General features: G+C 49.1%; 1 protein-coding gene across 1 annotated transcript in view; it reads right to left on the bottom strand.

Annotated features, from left to right (window-relative positions):
* Window positions 1-1,782: 1,782 nt before the first annotated feature.
* Window positions 1,783-20,872, bottom strand: part of NUDCD3 (NudC domain containing 3) — a 106,512-nt gene continuing 87,422 nt past the window's right edge. Inside the window, exons 5-6 of the mRNA XM_005549681.4 lie at window positions 10,357-10,545; window positions 1,783-4,308 (exon numbers count right to left, since the gene is read on the bottom strand). Of these exons, the coding sequence (XP_005549738.3) occupies window positions 4,198-4,308; window positions 10,357-10,545 (300 nt within the window). The 3' untranslated portion in view covers window positions 1,783-4,197. The remainder of the gene's footprint in view (window positions 4,309-10,356; window positions 10,546-20,872) is intronic.

The raw sequence follows: 20,872 nt of genomic DNA, 5'->3' as shown, positions 1-20,872 counted from the left end.
AGCAAATGCCAGCATGCCAGGGGTTTACCCAGCAAGCCCAGCATACCCCCAGAGTGTTCTGGTAGACCTGTGCCAGCTGGGTTCAGTGACGGTTGGTCCTGCCATGGGCTCTGGTCTCCCCATCACCCTCTGAGGGGGAAGCAGGAAGTTGTGAGGGGTAGCCGGGCTCAACCTCTCTTCCCTGGCACGACGCTGTCTCCATGTGCAAAGTGGGGACTTCAGGCATTTGGTATGGAGGAATGGATGGTGGATCGAAAGCCCCTACCAGGCCCCTGTCACACCACGGAGCCCAGTGATAGAGGGTTTCTTCCCTCGCTCTGAGGTAAGACCAGTCTGTTAAACTTCCAGCACTAAAAAATAAAACCCAGTGGGAGGAGAGTGAGGACTGAAAAACTACATTATCAGGTATCATGCTGATTACCTGGGTGACAAAATTATCTGTACACCAAACCTCTATGATCCAATTTACCCATGTAACAAACCTTGAACCTAAAATAAAAGTTGGAAAGAAAAAAAAAGGTAAAATTAACAAATCCACATTAGTGTGAGCTGGGTGAGTAGTTTAGTCTGAAAAGACAGAATATTCATTTTTCTTCTCTCTGAGATAGTGATCACACTGTCCTCACCAGGACTGGCAGGGGAAGCCCCAGGGCTTTGTGACCCTGTCCCTATGGGGCACCCTGTCATCCAGTGGGCACTCCCCAGGGCAGCAGCCTGGTTTAAAAGCCTGTTCCCCAGACCCGGTAGTCAGATGGTGGAGGGAGCCTCAGGGACATAGCCCAGTTCTTCAGGACCTTGAGACACATGGGCTGCTTGGCCTCTGACCACCGAGGAGAGAGTTTATCAAGGACTGGCCAGGTTCTGTGCTGACAACTTCGTGCTTTTCATTCACAAAGCGAGTCATACTGCCCGTTCCCCGGCTGAGCTGGCTGCCAACAGGCCCAGTGGGGAGCAGATTTGAGGTGGGGGTGAGGTCTGTTCCCCAAGCGCAGTGTTCTGGGCAGTGAGTTCTCTGTGCAGCAGCTGATGCCTCTTGGACACATTTCCACACAAAACACTTCTCAACTGTTCTCCCTCCTGCACTCTTCAGGGGCAAATACGCCTCTCCTCTCTGGTGGGTTATTTCTGGCCCTGGGAGTATGCTAGGCAATTCTAAGGGTTGCCTTTGAAACAGTCTTCATTCAGCCAAGAAGTAATTCTCACACCCCTAGGTCCTGTCCCCAGGGGTGAGCAGGGTCGGAGGAGGCTGGAGATGGATACCCATGGAATGGGGTGGGGCACAGAGAAGGAGAGTCAAAGATCTGACTGAGGAAGAAGCAGGTGGCCAGCCACCTGGGAGACTTGTGTGTCAGACATGGGGTTATGTCCTGGAGGAAGCCCATTGTGAGGGCTCAGCAAAGGTAACAGCAGGTATGTACCTGGAGATCAAGGAGGGCCTTGGAGCCTGGTAGGCAAAGATGGCCCTCCAGTGGAATCATTCCCAACTCTGCACTCACCCTAAGCTTTCCGGTAACTACAGAATTCCAGAACCTGTTTGAAAGGATGTAAGATCTATAGCTACATTCCTTTTCTCCTCACTAATCAAAATCTTACAGGATTTCTAAAGCTGTGTTGAGATCTTGCCCAGTGCATTCAGACCAGATGGGAAACAACCCCTAAGAATTCCCCACGCTGGTGTTTGCTGTGTACATTGGCCTGGGACCCCGAGGCCAGAATATAACAATAATGACCATGCACAGACAGAACTGTCTCAGCAGCAAATGTCACACGCAGACCCAGAACTGCTTTAATACCGATTTATTGCAAACCAACACCGAGGAGCTGGAACAGCTTTGCAGGCTGGACACCTCACTCTCCTGGGGCCCTGGACAAGGGAAATGAGTCACCCCGCTTTCCTCGGACCTCAGCTGGTGGGACTTAGTGGCTGGCCAAACTGCGGCTGTTGTGTCTAAAAAGAGAAAACAGGCAGGGTGTGCCAGCTCTGGAGACTGGGCCAGTCCAGAGTAGTGGCTCAGGGCAGAGAATCACCCACCAAACAGCGTGGCTCAACGGGAGCAAGGCGTGCAGGGACAGGCTCCACAACCACACCAAGCACTGCAGTGTGGCACCGGGACCAGATGCAAGTGGCTGCTCCTGCCATGGGGCCAATACCCAATACTGCCCTTCAGTCATTCTTCCTAGACATTGGTTTGCCATTTATTAAAGCAGGGCAGGGAGTGGGGAGAAATGCAACACAGAATACAAAATCAGGCAAAACAAACACTGGTCACCATGGAAGTGATTCTCAAAGTCTCCCAAATAACAAGGTGTAGGGCATCTCACACCACTGCATCACTTCTGGAAGACTACCCACAGGGTAGGGCTGCAATGGGGGCCAACTCGAGAACTACAGAGATGAGAGGAGACACACACAAGACCTCCTTTCATTAGGCAGGAAAGCTCTTATGGGACAGTGGTGTGAAATCCTAGGACCTCGATGGGAAGAACTCCAGGAAAAAAATGAGTCTTTCTCAGAAGGACCCCTCATAGATGACAAGAGTTCTGCTCCCCAGGGTCGAGATCTCCTTAGAGCGGCTTCACCAGCTCAGTGGCAAGTATCAGACAACAAGGCTCTCACATTCCAAAGGGGGTATCTAGGGCCTTCTGCTCTCGCGTGATGATCGGAGCAACATGTTTAGACCCACAGAAGACTTCCCAGGAATGCTTTCTTACAAGGGGTGTCAGCCACCACTGTAAACCAGAAACCAACCACAAACTTACTCTCCAAGACAGCCCCCACAACCCAAGTATCCACAGAGAGTGTGTGCAGGGGTGGGGTCCTTCCCCTGACAATAGGCTCTCTTAGCATCTGCAGGCCTTGATTCTTGCTGGCTGTGCATGGTGCCAGGGTGCACTGCTCTGCTGTGCGGCTCATCCATGCTCTGAGCTTGAGAGACAGGCAAATGGGCAGTGCCGGTGGTAGCTGAACCATACTCCCGGCGATGGGCACCCAGAGCCCCTGTGAGTACTTGGAACACAGGCCTGAGGCCCTGTCCCATAATTTCATCTTTGCACCTTGGCTGGAGTCAATCAGCAGCCATGGCTCAGGGCATAGGCTTGGGGCTCCTGAGGCAGTGACCAGTCCCCAGAGAACAGGTAAGATCAGGCCATAAGCTCCAGGGAGCGCAGTCTGACACCTGGCACAGAGGATGGGAAGGGGGGAGTCTTCTCTCTCTTCTGGTTCAGTTGTGGTGGGACAGTGTGCCTTCACGCCCCATGCAGAAATTCCACTTCTCCTAGAAGCCCCTCAAGGTCAAAGCTTCTCAGGACTTGTGGCTGTTGTGCTCTGCTGATGAGCTGATGAACATGCTGTGGTCTCCTCCTGAGGGCACCAGCTCTCCACTCCTGCCTACGCTTTGACACCGTGCACCCAAAGAGGACGTCTTATGGGGAGCCAAGCACAGCATGCCATGCGTGGTGGCTGGGCTTGGTTCACTTCAACAAGAACCAAAGCAAGGTCGCCACAGTCAGAGAACAGAATCCCTGCTGCATCTGGACCTGAGCCCAGAACCCGGGCTTTCTCCCAACAACTAGAATGTGCAAACAGGGCTCCAGTTTCCACTGCTCTGACCATGAGGCTGAGGCAGGCAGAGCACATTTATAAAGGGATGAGCAAGAAGACCACGTGAATGCTCCCAAAAGAGGTCAAGGGGCAAAGAGTTTCCCAAAGCAGCCCCAGGCACAGCCATTCCTTGCTCGCCCTCATGCAAGCACAGAGCTTCACACACTTCAATGACTTCAGCTTCGCCTGAGAGCCCAGCAACAACTCCACATCCCAACCAGAAGACATGCAAGCAGAATAGCGTCAAAACAACAGCAAGCAGGGAGCAGGGGAGGAAAGACATGCTGCCTGCAGTGGCTGGTTGCTGTGGAGACAAAAGCATGTGATCCCAATTTGCTGGGATATCCTCTCCTGCATTTCAAACACCTTCACTCAGCGTCAGCCACAGCGGCCACCACACAGCAGCTGGCCCCGCACCTTCTCTGCAACAGTCTGGAGATGCAAGGTCAGGGTGGAAGGCCTGGTTCACCCTTGAAAGAAAGGATGGTTAGGGGTAAACAAGACGAGCAAGTCCCTGGAACGCAGGGAGCCGAGGAGGGCGGCCGAGGATAAGGCTCTGCCTCCCCACCGGCGAGGGTTTCCTTTCCTTCTGGTCATTAAAACTGCACAGCCCCCGGGGAGATGTTGAACATGGCGGGGTCGAATCGCTGGCCTCGGAAGGGAGAACCTTCAGCATCCCACCCCTTCTTCAGCATCTCATGGACTTTCTACAAACAGAAAATAGAGAGATTAAAGGGGATCAAAAGGCACTGTGTACTTTCTCCCAGAGCAGACTCTGACTGCAGGCAGAGAGCCTTCCTGCTTCCTCAGGGCTCAGGCACTTGCCTGGCAAGACCGGCTCCCAGAGAACTGTACTACCCTGGAGCAGCCTTCAACCAAGGGAGGTACTGGGTGCCTGCCAATTTCTCTGCAAGACTGTGCTCCACAGACTGAATTTCTAACCCTTCATCTTCTGTCCCCAGCAAAGCACTGGCTCCTCTTTATGGTTCATCTTGTCCCTTTTCCACCAGGATCTCTGTCCAAATTCCAAACAGCCTGCAACGTCTATGGTCCCACCAGGTACTGACTAAGGCACGAAGAGGGAGTGTCCCGGCCCACCGGGGTTGTAGAAAAGGTGCGTAGAGAAAGTGCTCAAGCCCCACCTGAGTTATAACTAAGGTGTGCAGAGGAGGTACCCTAGCACCCCAGGTATCAGCATCAAGAACTATATCATCAGACAATCCAGGGTTGACTCAGGATGTGGCACGGAGGAAAAGACCTCAGAATGTCCAGTGGTAGACCCGCCAGTCAGGAATTCCCCACTGCATCCTTGCAGACGCAGTCAGAGCTGGTTGACTAAGCCCTGGCCAACATGTGGCCATTCTGGAACTATCTAGCCTCCAAGGATGAGAAGCAAGCCTGAGTGTGTGGCCATGGCAGGAGACATCAGGAAGACTGGACCCTGAGGGAAGCATCTGTACCTGAGTTGGCAGGCCCTCTCTCCTCATAGGGACTCCACATCTGCCCTCCTCACCTGGCCACCATGAGTACACTGAGGGCTGGGGATGATCTCTCCTTCCTTCTGACCTTCTGACCACAAGAGACAAAAGAGACCGTACAGGGCCAGTAGTTATTCTACCAATATGATCCACAGTCCCTGCTGCAGAAAACCCGGTAGCATAGGCCCAGAAAATGAGGCTGTGGGATTCTCAGCACCAGGGCTTCTCCTTAAATAAAACACAATCTTCCTAACAAGAGGGTTTTCTTTTTCCTGTTTTTATTTTTTAGAGATAGGGTCTCACTCTGCTTCCCAGGCTAGAGTGCAGTGTGTGGTCATGGCTCAGTGCAGCTTCAAACTCCTGGGCTCAAGCGATCCTCCCACCTCAGCCTCCTGAGTACTTAAAACTACGGGTGCAGTCCACCATACCCAGCTTCTTTTTCATTTTTTAAAACCTAAGTGATGCAACAACAAGCATATCAAAGACACATACTATATACTGGGGATGAATTGACATTACTATCAATTTCTTACAGGCAACTCACATTAGAGACTTTGGAAAGACCATTTTGAGAACAAGTGCTGCAGCTCACATGGAGTGGCTGTGGGTGCAGAGAAGACTACATGAAGACCCCTCTGCACAGCCCTGAAAGCATGGCCCACACCTCTGCCCACTGGAAGTGTGAGGCTGCATAGTCTCAACCAAACATAAGAATGGATGACTTCAGCAGGCGGCTGCACGAAGCCTCTGAACCTTTCAACAGAATCCCAGCCAGCTGTAGGGCAAATGACAGCTGCAAAGCCCTGCAGCCACCACACTCTCACCCTGGGAACCGGGTTGCTGGATGAGGGCCCGATGTAGAATTCCCAGAGTGCAAAGGGCAGATTAGTAGACTTGATCTTAAATAGAGGGAGCTTAGGATGCCAAGATCAGCATTCAGACCTTTCCTGAGGCAAAAGTGGAGAGCAGGCCTTCCTGTGTGTCACCAAATTCACTCTTATGACCAGAGACTATGCTAAAGCTATCTGCCTATGAGATGTCACAATTACTAACGTTAGGGTGAATCCTACCAGGCTGAAGAGATCCTAGACACAGACACATCTCAGCACAGACAGAGCAATGGCACCTGCACATTCTCTTTCTAGATGGGAGAATCCTGCTCGAAAGAAATTAAATTAGGGAAAAGATGAAGGGTTTTAAATTTGATAACTGTGGAAAAAGGTTAGTGACACCAAAGAATTTAAAACAATAAAAGTATTATTTCAAAATAAAATTGCTTCAAAATACACAGCATCTGTGGCATTAGAAGCACAATTTGAAATCTTGGCAAATTTAGAAAACTCTGAGTTCACACCATAAATGGGCATCAATGCCAGAGCACGCTGGTAACTGTGACTATGCCGACGTGAACGGCAGATGGAGGCTGACAGGAGAACCTGGCCCTGTTTCCATTCTCTCTCCTTAGCGAAGCCTGGTGATCCCAGCGAAGCAACTCCGGCCCCCTAACTCTCATGATAGTCCCTCTGCCTGTAAGGTACCCCTCAGGACGCCTGAATAAAATGTGGCTAACCTGCTACATGAGGCCACACAGGGCATGTACCTACCTTTTATGTCTGTTTCCTCATTTGATTTTTTAAAAAAAGGCTAGTCACTAAGGACATTTTACATGAAATCTCCGTGTGTTGCAAGCCTCCATATGCTGCAGACCCTGCCCCAGACACTGTCAAGCCCAGGAAGGAGTTGAGACTTTAGCATCAGCACCAGGCAGGTGCTTGGACACACACTCTGAACGACCATAGCCCTGAGAGGTCAGTTCATTACTGTCTACAGCTGTTGCCTGAGAGCTGGAGGCTCCCTGGCTGTTGAGGAGCAGATCGACCCCAGGGAGAGGGTCACTCTGGGACCTACCCCTGCACCACCAGCCCTGGGCTCCTGCATGTTGCTGAAGATCTCCCAGGGCACTTTACCCTGGGGAGGGACACACATCCTCTCAAGGGTCAGGATGGTGCCTCATGGCAAGTCTACAGCAGAACAGATTTCGATTTAACACACAGAGCTCTTTCCACTGGACCACAGCATCTTCAAGGTTCTTTGAATCCTTCCTAACTGGGTCGCTGCCCAGTCTATGGGCTCCCCAATGCTAGGTCACAAGAAGCTGTTTGCGGGCATGGGGACTTTCTGTTCCACATCTGGGCTGTGCAGTGCCCTAGGGACCAGAAAAACAGCTTGCCAAGAGGACACCAACAGGATGACCCCACTGAATTGCCCTCAGAGCAGGGCAGTAGGGCATGAAGGGGATATCAGCTGCACCCTGCGATGCTGCATGTGTGTAATTATGTATGTGCATGGTGCTTACATACAATGTGTACTGCTGCCATCTTTCACCCCTTGAGGTTGGCCTTTCCCAGACTGACAGTGAGGATCTAGGTAGGGGTCTGAGGTCCAGAACTGCCTGGAAGTTGCCTCAGCTTACCTGGAATGAACAGACCTCCCCGTTCCTGGTCCTGGGCAGTGGGCTTGGCAACAAGCCATCAAAATGAGGAGGCCTTAGGCCTCCAGAAATGGAGAGACAAGAGCAGCTGCTTCCTGGGGAGGATTATCAATGAGACTGCAAAGCAGGACTGAAATACTCTTTGGAGAAGCTAAGATTAAAATGGCTGGAATCCTAGCACCACAAAGGCAGATCTGTGTCTGTCTTCCTCACCGACATGCCCCAATAGGGGGGTGAGACTATGCAATGTTACAAGGTTTTGGCACAGAACATAAAGGATGGGGGAAAGAGACTGAGACGAAGGTCAAGGAGAGGGAAGGATATAAGGGAAAGAAAAGAAACAGAAAGAAAGGAGGGAAGGGGAGGGGCAAGGATGTAGAGAAGAAGAAGAAAAGGCTGGTGGAGCCCCTGACACCTCTATGCATGTCCTTGGCACTACTGGCAACTCCAATGATGAGCAGGTATTACTGTTATTTTGTTTTTGAATGTAAGGTTCTGTAAGAGATACAATCACAGGAAACATAAGGGCTTAGAGAAAAAAACAGCCAGAGCATCCTAGCTTCTCTCATGCCTCAACAGCTAAAGTCTACATAAAAATGGCCGGGTGTGGTGGCTCACGCCTATAATACCAGCACTTCGGGAGGCTAAAGCAGGTGGATTACCTGAGGTCAGGCATTCGAGACCAGCCTGGCCAACATGGGGAAATCCTGTCTCTACTAAAAATACAAAAATTAGCCGGGCGTGGTGGTGTGCATCTGTAGTCCCAGCTACTCAGGAGGCTGAGGCAGGAGAATCACTTGAACCTGGGAGGTGGAGGTTTCAGTGAGCTGAGATCACGCCACTGCATTCCAGCCTGGGTGACAGAGCGAGGCTCTGTCTCAAAAAATAAATAAATAAATAAATAAGATGAAGTCTACAATAATTTCATCAAGGCTTTGACAAATGCACAAATACCATTTAAACTACAATAATTTTTATCATCTCTCTGTAACAAAGACTCAGTGTCAGCGTCTGGGGAAGATGCGAGGAACCACCTGACCTTAGTCCTTCCATCTTGTGGCACAAAAAGACACTTCTAAGGGGCACGTGGTAAGACTGCACAAAGGGCATCTGGGTTCATGTTCTCTAATCAAAACAGACTCTTTCTCCCAAAGGTCAACTCGTGAATACATCTCAGCCCTTCTGTAGACCCAATGGTGAATATGGGCACAGAGTGGGCAGACCCTCACATAACCCATCCCCAAACACTACCATGAGAAGCCCCACCCACAGGGCAAAGGTTCAAAGGCTGGCCTTTCATGTGGTGGCCACAGGCAAATGCAGCATAACTGGAATGAGCCATAACCAGGCAGGTCTGGCTGTTTAAGCACCTGAGCTGAGCTCAGCTGAGCATGTGCTGCAGTACTACCTGAGGCTTCAAACTCTGCACGGACATGGGCCAAGCAAAGATGTCCTTTAAGCTTGCCATGCCCCGGGTGGAAAAGGGGGCCAAACCCAGAGGAACATTCTCTTCCACAGAGACAAGGGCCAGGGTGGACAGGGCTGCAAGGACAGAAAGGTGTGAAATCAGATAAGAGGTCAAACCCCATCCCTGCTGCTTAAGCTACTGAGTCACAATCTCAGAAATTCAATCTCTCTATTGTGGAGGGGGGAAAAAAAACCCAAAAACAAACTAACTGTATTTTCAGGGATACTGTGCAGTCAGTCAATCCCACCTTAACTGTGTGTACTAAGTGCTCAGGACATGCCCCTGGTGTGGCAGGGCCAGGTAAGGAGAACATGCTGACACTCCTCTCCACAGGCTCCTTGACCTCATAAGAGCAGGATGCACTTGTCTGTGAAAACAGGCAAGAATGGACGACACACAGCAACAGGGCTTGCAGAACCACCTACGATGTATTAATACATGCTGTACTGGAAGGCAAGTCTAAGACAATCCAGATACACCACAAGGTAAGGTTCCTCCAAGAGACAAAATGAGACGAAAATATGAATCAGTGGTCTTCAGCGGGAGGAGGTGGTCCGTGTTTACAGAACGAAAATAAGGAGACTGTGCCCAGCAGCTGACCCCTCCCCACCGACTCAAGGCTGCACTGGGTTTGTGTGCCCTGCCGTACTGCGGCCCAAACCCACGTGCTGGGTATATGGGACACGGGAAGTTAAAAATAATCTGAGGAAAGCAACCCTTTTGTCCCTAAATAGTTACTCTTGGGATTATTAAAATAGGAAGAAAGAATGTATACATCTAATTCATCATTCTCTTTGGCCATGAGCAAACTCTACATTGGGCACTACACTGGTCAGAGAGGAACCTTTCTCTTCCTCCTCCCTAACACATTGCTGACATCACAGAGTCTTCACACGCTGGCCTCCAACATCCAGAAACTGGCTCTGCAGCCTGGCTGCCTCCCCTCCTCTACCAAAGGTCCCACCAAGCGACTCTTCATGGGAAGACATGTGCAGATGAGGCACAAACAAAAGCCATCAACACACTTGACGTTACCAGGCTCTGGTGCAGGCAAGGCATATCTCATGACACCCTTAGAGGTCCTGTTATCTGGGCTCTCAGCCCAGGTATGAGAATACAGCTGAAAGACCAGAGTGCACCTGTGAGGCAGTGATCAGGGACAACAGCAGGTAAGACAGGTTCCTTGCTAGGGCACGGCAGGAAGCCAGTCCACACATCCTTCTTCCCCACCGTCATCACCAACCCCTCTGCCACTATCAGCTTTGTCACCAGCACAAGGGCCTAAAGGGTGGGCTCTCCAGGACTGCCGTGCTCGTACCAGCTCATGGCTCTGTGGCTTGCCCTGCAGCTTCTGGTGGTAGTCGAAGGTAAGCCTGTCCAGCACCGCCTGCTCCTCCTCATCCACGGTGGCCATGGAGCGCTCCTTGTTGATCTTGTCAATGTCGATGGGCTCTTCTCCCTCCAGGATGGCGTTCCACCAATACTCGCCCACCTTGCTCAGGTTCACCTGGGGACAAGCAGGACAAAGACCTGAGTCAGAGACCTGAGACAGGTGTCCAGGGTTGGGGATAGAGCAGAGCCCACTGAAGGATGGGTGTCCAGGATAAGCTCAGGACCAACTACACAAAGGGAGGTGACAGACAAGAGGGGGTGCCAGAACCCAAGGCAGGACACTCTGTGCCTGGGAATGCCTTTGCTGACTGTGCTAACATATCCCAGGGAAGAGCTACAAGGGGCATACCTGAGGGGACTGACATTCTGGAAGATGCCTTTGTCCTTCTTCAGCAGGTCCTGTATACTCAGGACGGTGTCTGTTCCATGTGCTCACCTTGCCCACTGTCATCAAGAAAGGCTGTTTTCCAAGACCACTGACACCCCCCACACCAGGACCTGTCCTGGGCCATCCCAGCCTGCCCCCATGCATGCCATGGAAGGCTCCGCCTAGCTCTTATCAACCAGTTACCTCTCCAGTGATCTCTCTTGCTTCCAAGAGCAACACCCAGCATTCTGCTATCTTGGGGGTAAGCTGGGACCTGTGAGACTTAGGGCTGGGCCTAATGCATGACAGAATCTCCTGGGGAGTCCTCACCCCATGACAGGGCACCACGCCCTGTCCCTACTTCTTCCTCACTGGGGCCAAGCTTGCTGCATGAGGGGGTCCTCCAGCCCCACTCCTTAAAGTTCTTCCTTCTCGGGAAGGAGGAACAACCATCAAGAACCCCAAAAGTGGTCCCGGCCTCCTCGGGCACCTCTGTGGGGATGGCGCAGACACCCCTTGGTCAAAGGAAGCAGCAACCAGTACTCACGATCCAGCCCTCAGTGCTGGGGTCTGTGAGACTCATGTCATTACCACAAAAACTTAAAAGACAACTGGAACTGCGGTGTCAGAGCAAACGTGAGGGGTACTGTATGTACCTAGGTGACCCGTGCTGCTTGGCCTGTCCCAGGGACACAGAGGAGGGCCCTGGCCACACCATGCCCCCTTATCAATGGTCATGGGGACACAGAAAACAAGAAAACTGGCTGCATCTGCTGTGGTCAGTGGCTGGGCTCAAAATTCTTACCAGAGTGGCCAAGAAGCAACAGAGTGGGTTTGTCTACTTTGTCCTAGATGAGCACTGCACTTTTTCATCAGAAATACTTTATCTGTGTTTAGATTTCATAATATTTACAACTGTAAGAGTACATTCACATGTCCAAGTGTGATGGGACTCTGATGATATTAAACCACTAAGGTGCTCACAGAAAGGGAGAAAAGGTAGCAAAGGGCCCGCAAGTGAGAGCAGCTCTCATCCATGGAGGTGCAGCCACCAGGACACTTACTGACTGGGTAAAACCTACCAAGCCACACTCAGGGTAACTGTGACACCCTAGAGGCCACAGTGAGTCCACAGGACACCATGTCCCCCTAAGAGGGAGCACTGGAGACTCACCAGCATATACGGGCTTGAGAGAGCAGTGTCCTAACACTGGACCTTCCACTTTTCCACTTCCAAGCCCCTGCTGCCAAAACCTACCCACACCATAGAAGGTACTTAGCGCTAGACCCTGCAGAGCCCAGAGATCAAGTCGGAGAATGTGCTCTACTAACGAACACGGTGGACACTGATGAGGTGTGGAAGAGCACACAGTGGAGATTTTCCAGAACTGGGAAGAGCAAGACAAAAACCTGCAATCATGATCTGAAGCCAGCATCCCAGAAATCTTGTCTGACATTCCCAGTGCAGATAGGGGGAGTGGTGAACAGGGGGAGTGGGTGGTGGCTCCCCTACACGCCAACTCTACCCAGTAAATGACGCTGCTCTGCCAGTGCCAAATTTAAATTTGGGATGAATTTTCCATTTCCAGATACTCTGCTCAGCTGGTTTGTAGCTGACTTTACAGTTTGTGTGACGGGGACCTGACTCACCCACAGAGACCCCAACACTAAGAACTCTACCTCGTCTTTACCAAGCTGATGCAATGAAAAACCTTCCAAGAGGGAACTATGTTGTTTTCTCTATTCCAGGGAAGACTTCAGAGGAACTTACAGAACTGTAAATCTCTGGAAAGAAGAGATCCTTTACGAATTTTTTATCTTCACCAGTAGTTATTACTGTGATCTATGTAACTTATTTTATTAGCGTTCACAAGTCCTATAAAATACATACCATTACCATTTACCACACATACCATTTTTTGTATTTAAAAATAAGGACAAACCCTTGGAAGTAACGGCCTTTTCCAGATTGCCCAGCATGAAGAGGCAAAGCAGAGCTACACTGGGGCTGACAGCCCACTGCCAGCACCATGTGGGCAAGGGGTTGGCCTACACACCACCCAGGGGACGGTGCTGGTACTCCCAGGCCTTTCTGCACTCCACAGACCCCAACACATGGTTTCACCGGCCAGGTCCAAACACACACCCAGACTGGAGGGCTCCTGGGCACAGTAGGAGATGGACCTGAAGACAATGAGCCACCTGCCCAACAGGAAGGAGGGGAACATCCCCGAATCTTCTGTGTCCACAAGTGTACTCTGGACACAGAAGTACACTTGAACCCAACAAAAATTAAGATGAGCACTGCACTTTTTCATCAGAAATACTTGATCTGTGTTTAGATTTCATAATATTTACATTGAAAGAGTACATTCACATACCCAAGTTGTTTCAAAAATATTCAAGGTTTTCCAAGAACTAAATCAAGTAGGTTTTAAATTTAAGTTAACTAAAATAAAATAATTCAGTTCTTCAGTCACGTGAGCCACCTGTCAAGTGTTAACTCAGCTGTCACATGTGGCAAGTGGCCACTGTGCTGGGCAGTGCAGCTCTCCAAGGGGGCCATCCTCACTCACAGACGTCATGCATGTGCATCAGTGAAGTATTTTAGGAGGAGATGTGAGCCGACTTTATATTGAACAATTTTTAATTAAGGCAAAATCCACTTAACACAAAACTTACCATTCAAAAGTGAACTCAACGGCATTTAGAATATCCACAATGGTGCACAACCATCACCTTTATCTAGTTTCAAAACACTTTTATTACCTCACAAAGAAGCCCTGTGCCAATTACCAGTCACTCCCCATTTGCTCTAATCTTTCCTCTAAATTGTTCCCTCAACCCCACCAAGCCCCTGGCAACTACTAATGATTCTGCCTCTATAGATTTGCCTGTTCTGGACATTTCACACAAATGGAATAATACAGTTATCTGTTTGTTTTTGTCTGGCTTATTTCACTTGGCATAATGTCCTCCTCAATGTTCATCTATGTTGTAGCATGAATCAGAACTGCATTCCTTTTTAAGGCTGAATAATATTCCACTGTATGGATAAACTACATTTTGTTTATCTATTCATCAACTGACAGACATTTCAGGTGCCCCCACTTTTTGGCTGTTGTGAATAATGCTGCTATGAACACTGATGTACAAACATCTGTTTGAGTCCTTGTTTTCAATTCTTCTGCATATTTACCCAGAAGTGCTGGGTCATATGGTAATTCTACAGTTAACTTTTTGAGGAACTACCATACTATTTTCCAAAGCAGCTGTACCACTTTACATTCCCACCAGCAGCATACAATGGTTCCAGTTTCTCCATACTCTCACCAACACTTGTTATTGTCTGCTTTTTTTTTTTTTTTCAGTCATCCCCACAGGTGTGGCTAGCACCACTGGTCCTTTGTCCTGACCACAAACACACAGGCCTGCCTCCTCTGCCTTCCAGACCTGCTCCAGTCAAGTTTCCATCTGTCGTCACTGTAACCAAGTGGGCTGCCCTCCATACTGGGGCAGCAAACAGGACCTGAGGTGTTGTCTATAAAGGTTCATATAAAGGCTCTGGAAGACCAAGGTCTCAGTTGCAAAATTTTAGTTAAGTATTTATTTAGTACCCTTAAAATATCTTCTGTTTTCTAAGGATGAGCATATTAGTAAAAACAATATGAACAATATTATTAACATGATAATTATCCTAAAAAAGCACATTCTAACATCGTTCTTGACTTGCCTAGAATTCCTCTCCACACTATTCCTTTACAGAATTCCATCTCTCACTCTGAGCTCATAACCCCAACCCGCAGATCCCCATTCCTTTCTTTTTCCCAAACTCCAGACCTTTTTTTTTTTAATGGCCCATGTCTCTTAAGTCATTGAGCTGACAAGCTTCTTTATGCTCTGAACATTCTCATGTTCTATAAACTGGTTTAATTTGTAACTATTTCTGCCATCACTGTCCACATTTAACTACTTTCCTTAGAGTAACGCTTCTGGGACGCCTCAGATATGACTTCAGGTAGTTAACCTTCAAAACCACTGAATGGTACAGAGCATACAAGTCTTGCAGGGCTGTCTCCTGACACCCAGTGCAAGATGCAGTTCTAAGAGGACATGGGTACAATGTTCCTGGGATGGAGTTCAAAGGCTTCTACCTAAAAATAACACCTCTGAAAAAGTAGTCTGATAGTTTTGCACTTGTTTTTGTTTTTTTTTCTGTGAATATTTTATTTTTTTAAAGTCAGGTTTGTGGAGGTATAGTATGTACATAGTAAAACTCACTCTTTTGAGGTCACATCTCCATGAGCTGCTGCTATAGTCAACCCACATCCCAGAAGCCCCGTTCCCCTTCTCAGCAGTCCTCTCAGCCCATGCTCATTTTGCCATCCAGCATGTCCGTGTCCAGAAATGTCACATGTGTGGAATCACACAGTGTGCAGTCCTGTATCTCATGACTCCTCTGAGTGTGGGGACTCTGACGTTCAGCCACACTGTGCTTCATGGCAGGCGGACTACACACTTGTTTGTGGACACCTGGGCATTTCCAGTGTTTTGCAATCAGGTAAAGAGCTGCTGTAGAGATCTGCATGCTTTCATTTCTCCTTGGTAAGTAGCCAGGAATGCGTGTGTTGGGTCATATGGTGTCAGCTACTGTCCAGACTAGCCACTCCACTGCACCCCTACCAGTAGCACAGAAGAGCACCAGGTGCCCCGTCTCATCTAGCATTTGGTGCTGTCTGCCTTCTTAGCAGCTCTTCTAAGAGGTGTCTAGGGGCATCTCATCATGGTTTTGCCTTGCATTCCCCTAATGACTTACGACTTTGAGCTTCTTATGTGCTTATTAGCCTATTAGCCTTCTCATTTTTTTTAACATTTGGAAAGAATTTTAAGCTTAAAGTTACCAGAATAAGACAAGTACAAAGACACCCATACAAGTGTTTAGCAGCTGTGCGTCTGCACACAGCTCTCTCACTCTACGTGTGCTGTACGTATAATATATAATAACATAATATTTTCTCTGAACCATTTAAGAATAGGTTGCATTCATCTTGGCCCTTTGTCCTGAGTTATTTCCTAAGGATAAGGAAGTTACTTTTTATGGAACAGGGTCCAGTTCAGAGTCCCTCCTGCATCTTGGGGGTCCTGTCCTCTTTAATCTGGGACATTTTCACAGCCTTTTTCCTTCCCTGACGTCTCCTGATTAACTCATGTGTGCACACCCAGCTGGACACACACATGTTCCACCTGCAGGCACACAACATCCACAGCCCTCAGTGGGTGGGGTGTTCACTCAGGTTACCTGGCCAAAGGGAGGTCTGACTCTTCTCCACTGTAGTTATTGACTTGCAAACTCTCCTCTCCAGAACTCCTGCACCCCTGCTCCACCCTGCCCCGCTTAGCATCTGCCTGGTCCCATCTCTCCCACAAAGACTGGGAAATGCTGACTTTCTTGCCCTAGTCCCTCCACACTGACTGGCGGTTTACATGTCTTATTGAAGCAAGCACCTTCTCTTCTGCAATGAAGTTATCTATCTATTGCTGTCAGTACTGACCCCTGGATACCTGGCCTCTCTGGTCTCTCAATGGCTTATAACTCATTACCATGCTTAATTATGTTGGTGTCAAATGATCTCAGACAAGGTTGGTGGAGGTTGCTTGACTTTGATGGTGCTCCATCATTTCCCTGGCACGTTATCATTTTCCAGCATGACGAAATGCTCCAGGTTCCTCTTTTATCTACCTGGTCCCAGACTTCTAATCAGTCCATTTCTCTGAGGGACCCCAGACTGCAGGCTGAACAGTGTTCCCAAAATGTCCTCACAGAAACTTCCACCTCAACATGAATAAACTTACCTCAGCATCCCCCAATCTGTGCTGATGACTCACCAGCATTTATATCCCTTTCCTTCCTTAGTAACGGAACCTCATTTCTATTCAGGGAAGCAATGTGCCCAGCGAGGACGACTTTACTCCTCACAGCTGCCCGCGTGATCGAGACTGGGCCAATGAGACTTATGGGAATGCTGTGGGACGTTCCTTCCGGGAAGGCACCTCGGAACGAGGGCAGATAATGGGGTGAGACGACAGCGTGGCGGAGGTCCAGGGCACCTGCTCAGCACCTGCTGCTGGGGGAATGTGGGCCACACTGGAGCAGATCCAGCTTCTCAGGACACGCCACAAGTCAGCACTGTTATGGGCAATCTCCTGATTTTCAATGCTGTCAACTATTTTTTTAAGCTTGAAAATTAGAAACAAAATTAAGACACTGTATAGGCCAGATAGGACCCAGCTGTGGTATGAGTATGGCTGGAAGGCCCACGTATTCCAGCGATGGGGCCGACAAAGCAATACAGAGTTGCGTTCCCTTCCTTTCCTCCAACCCCATGAAACGAGGGTGCCCAGCACCCCATCCATGGTGCCACCAAGAGGGCACCATTAGCCAGCTCTGCTCAGTATGTTCCTTCCACTCACATTGGAACAGGTTTCCTTGGGCTACTGCCCTCTGTTGAATCTGTAAGCTTCAGTTATTCCCTACTGGAGTTGATGAAGGAGTCTGATTTCCCCTGAAAAACACTAAGGGCTCTCCCTAGAGACATCATTTGCACTAAAGGCTTAAGGGCTCACATTACATTCACATACTAATTTCCAGGCTCTGGGCTCTTGCCAAAATGCTAAGGTAATTTAATCTGTAGTTCCCACTCTGAATTTATGAAGAAGTATGTTAAGTAATCCATGGGATGGCCTCAGTGGGCCAGGAAAGGTTGTGGGGACTCAGGAAGGTGGCTCGCCAATGAGGACAAGTAGACAATAAACCGCCTATCTTCGTTTCATCCTCACAATTGTTCTAAGAAGTGACACTAGAAGTATCTGGGTAAACTAGCAAAGATAAGTGAAGATGAAAAGCCCACTGTTGGTGGGGATGTGGGGATACAGGGCTAATGTCATCGACAACACTCCAGAAACAACTCATCCACAAGGGAGAACCACGGCAACAGCTCAGAGGCTGCAATTACACTAGAATTCCACTTTTGAGAAATAATCTAAATTGGGGGGAGGAGGTGGATACAGCTTGCACAAAAACACTCACAGGGTTCAAAAATCATAAACAAATATATTACGATGAGTTTTAAAGCCTGAGCTTCAAGGTCTAATTCCTCAAAGAATACTCCAGAGCAATTTCACTGATTTTAAATGACTTGTGTGTGTACCATGTCAATATATGAAGAGGTATATGGAATGGCATTCACCTCACATACAGCTACAACGACCATCTCAAGCATAGCCATGTCCAAGAGCCCCCGCAGCAGAGCAGCCACCCACGGCAGCGTGGAGGACAGCCTGTCAGCTCCCCCGACTACAGGAAGAAAGGAGGACGGTGCGCATGCCAACTGCCTAGCTTTGGGGACTGAACGAGCTATCGGAAAAAAGAGCTGGTGCTGTTGCCACGGCTGATTTTACATCTTTGTAACCAAGAAAGGAGCTTGCCTGAGTCAAGAAGTCTCATTTAACATTCTGAAGTGTGGGAGGGAGGGAGGGAGGCAAGAACTGTCATACGGTTTTAGCAGCCACCCCTGCCTGCCCTGGCTGGCTAATGTGGGATCCACGGCACAGGGAGGAGCAGGTTATGTGGAAGGCAGCTGGAAAGTGAAGGCCATGTCTACACTGGCCTGCCCGGAGGTCAGAAGGTCAGAATCTCTAACCAAGGAGCTGGGGGCGGTGGCAGCAGTGCAGCTCCGGATGCCATCCCTTTGCATCCTTCTCATCTCATGCGGCCTCACAGTGCTGTGATGGGAGACCTGCACTGGTGTCTGGGGCTGCCGTAACAGGGAACAACAGACCAGGCAACTTAAGGCAATACAAATTTATTATCTCCCAGTCCCATGGGCCAGAACTCTGAAATCAAGGTGTCAGTAGGGTCACGCTCCTGCAGAGACTCTAGGGGAGGATCTTTCCTGCCATTTCCAGCTTCTGGTGGCTCCAGGTGTTCCTGGGCTTAGTGGTTATATCATTCGTGTCTGCCCCATCTTCACATGGCCTTCTCTGTGTCTATCTCTGTCTTCTCCTGTTTCTTATACAGACAGGTGTCACTGGATAATCCAGGATGATTCCATCTTGAGAGATCCTTAACTTAATCATATCTACAAAGACCCTTTTCCCAAATAAGCCCACATTCACAGGATATCTCCAAACCTTTAGAGCAAAGCCCTCAACTCTCTTTAGCCATCCCCAGTGCCTGAACAGGGTTGGGTACTTAATGATAAGAAACAAACAAACACTGGAGATCAATCAGACTACAGTGCTTAACTTTGTTGGAAGGGTGAGAAATGGAAGTCCAGCAAGGCTAAAGAGATGACCCAAAATCAGGCAGCTGCTTGACAGGGGGCTGCAACCCAAAGCCTGCCCCTCTGATTCATTTGCAGTCCCTCTGCATCCACACGCTCAAAGCAGTGTGCCAAGCTCCACACAGCAGACACGATGCAGCAAGCAGGAGGCAAACAGGATCTTTGTGAATCAAAGCAATCGGCTCATTAATTCACAATATTATCTCATATATGTAATCAGAGGAAACGATGTGGGCCTAAAAGGTCACACATAAATAAATAATTCAATAAAGAAGACAACAAACTGCTTAGCTCCTATAAACAGCAAAGTTTCTGTGATACACTCTGCATTTACCGCACTAGAGGCTACGTGGTCCAGAAAGAGGTGGAGGCAGGCAGAGCCCTGCATGGGAGCACTATGGGAAGAGTTTAAATGCTCTCCATAACTCCTCTTTATTCAGGTGCTTGATTTCTCACAGGTGAAGGCGCATTAGGAACGCAATGCCATCTACTGATAACAAAGGCACTTTAAGGAACTATGGGAAAGAACTCATGCAGTGTTTCAATTGTAGAGGGATTTTCAGCAGAGAATATTTAGGAGCCGTGTTCACGGCAGTGACAGGTGCCCCTCAGTCTGCAATGGTTCTGCTGAATTTCTATAAACTCTTTGAGTAGCAGGTGTTTGACGAAAGCTAACTACAAAAACTAAAGGCAGCCAGGGCACAAATAAAGGCTGCACTCATGAAGAACACACAGGTGGAGACAGGCCTGCCAGGGTTGTGCTATGGCCCCAAGGGCCCTGGCATGAAAGTTGAACATCCAGCCATCCTCTTAAAGCACAGCTCCCCCAATCTCCTGCCTGGTGGCTGCATCTCACACATTTACCTAACACAGGGAAGACTCTGAAACCCACACTGGGGACCTACACTCCTCCCTCCTCATGTTCTGCTCCACAGAGCCTTTCGGCTGAAAGGGAGCAAGGCTTCCCAGCCCCGACAGGTCTGAGCCTTCTCCAGAGACTCCCGTTTCTCACAGCACTGGAAAAAGCCTTCTGGGACAAGGCAGGCATGGGTTTGAGGTCTAGCTCTACCCACTTTGCAAGCCACTTACCTTCTCATAGCCTCAGTGTCCCAATTTGTAAAATAAGTTTGCAGAGCATTAAACAGCATTGTAAGGCACCTCACAAAGAGCCTGGCCCAAAGACTGCGTTCATTGAATGGCAGCCATTATTAAAAGAAGTTAATGTTTTGGCCACTAGCCACATCCCTATTCCACTTGTACTATACATACAAGTGTATAAAACGCACACAAAAAAGAAACATGGCTTTGAAATATCCATGAAGAAGTTAGAGTCACTTCTGTCAACAAAACCCTTAAGAGTTGAGCTATGTATTAATAATCACATATTTATGCAAATAGTGTACAGTAAAACATTGGTACCCTGACTGTAATCCCAACAGATTCCAAATACGGTGGCTATGGGCTCAGAGACCAGTGACTAAGGCTTTGGGCTTCTGCATGAAGTATCTACAAAGTGCAACCGGACCACATGGGGAAGGCTCACAAGAGCTCCCCGCTCAGAGGGAACCAACATGAGAGCATCATGACCTGCTCCATGCTCTGCACTGAGTTCACCCAACAGAAGGCAGGAGAATCAAGTCAGTGTTTTAAGGCAGGGCTGTCATGACCTCTCAGTCCATGGAGAAGGCAACCCCAGGATCATGGGCTCACTAGTGCAATCCAGGCAGCCAGGG

Source organism: Macaca fascicularis, chromosome 3 (genome assembly GCF_037993035.2).
Source record: "Macaca fascicularis isolate 582-1 chromosome 3, T2T-MFA8v1.1".
In the NCBI taxonomy this organism is placed as follows: domain Eukaryota; kingdom Metazoa; phylum Chordata; class Mammalia; order Primates; family Cercopithecidae; genus Macaca; species Macaca fascicularis.
Note: the sequence above shows the minus strand (reverse complement) of the source record. Positions and strands in the feature narration are given on the sequence as shown.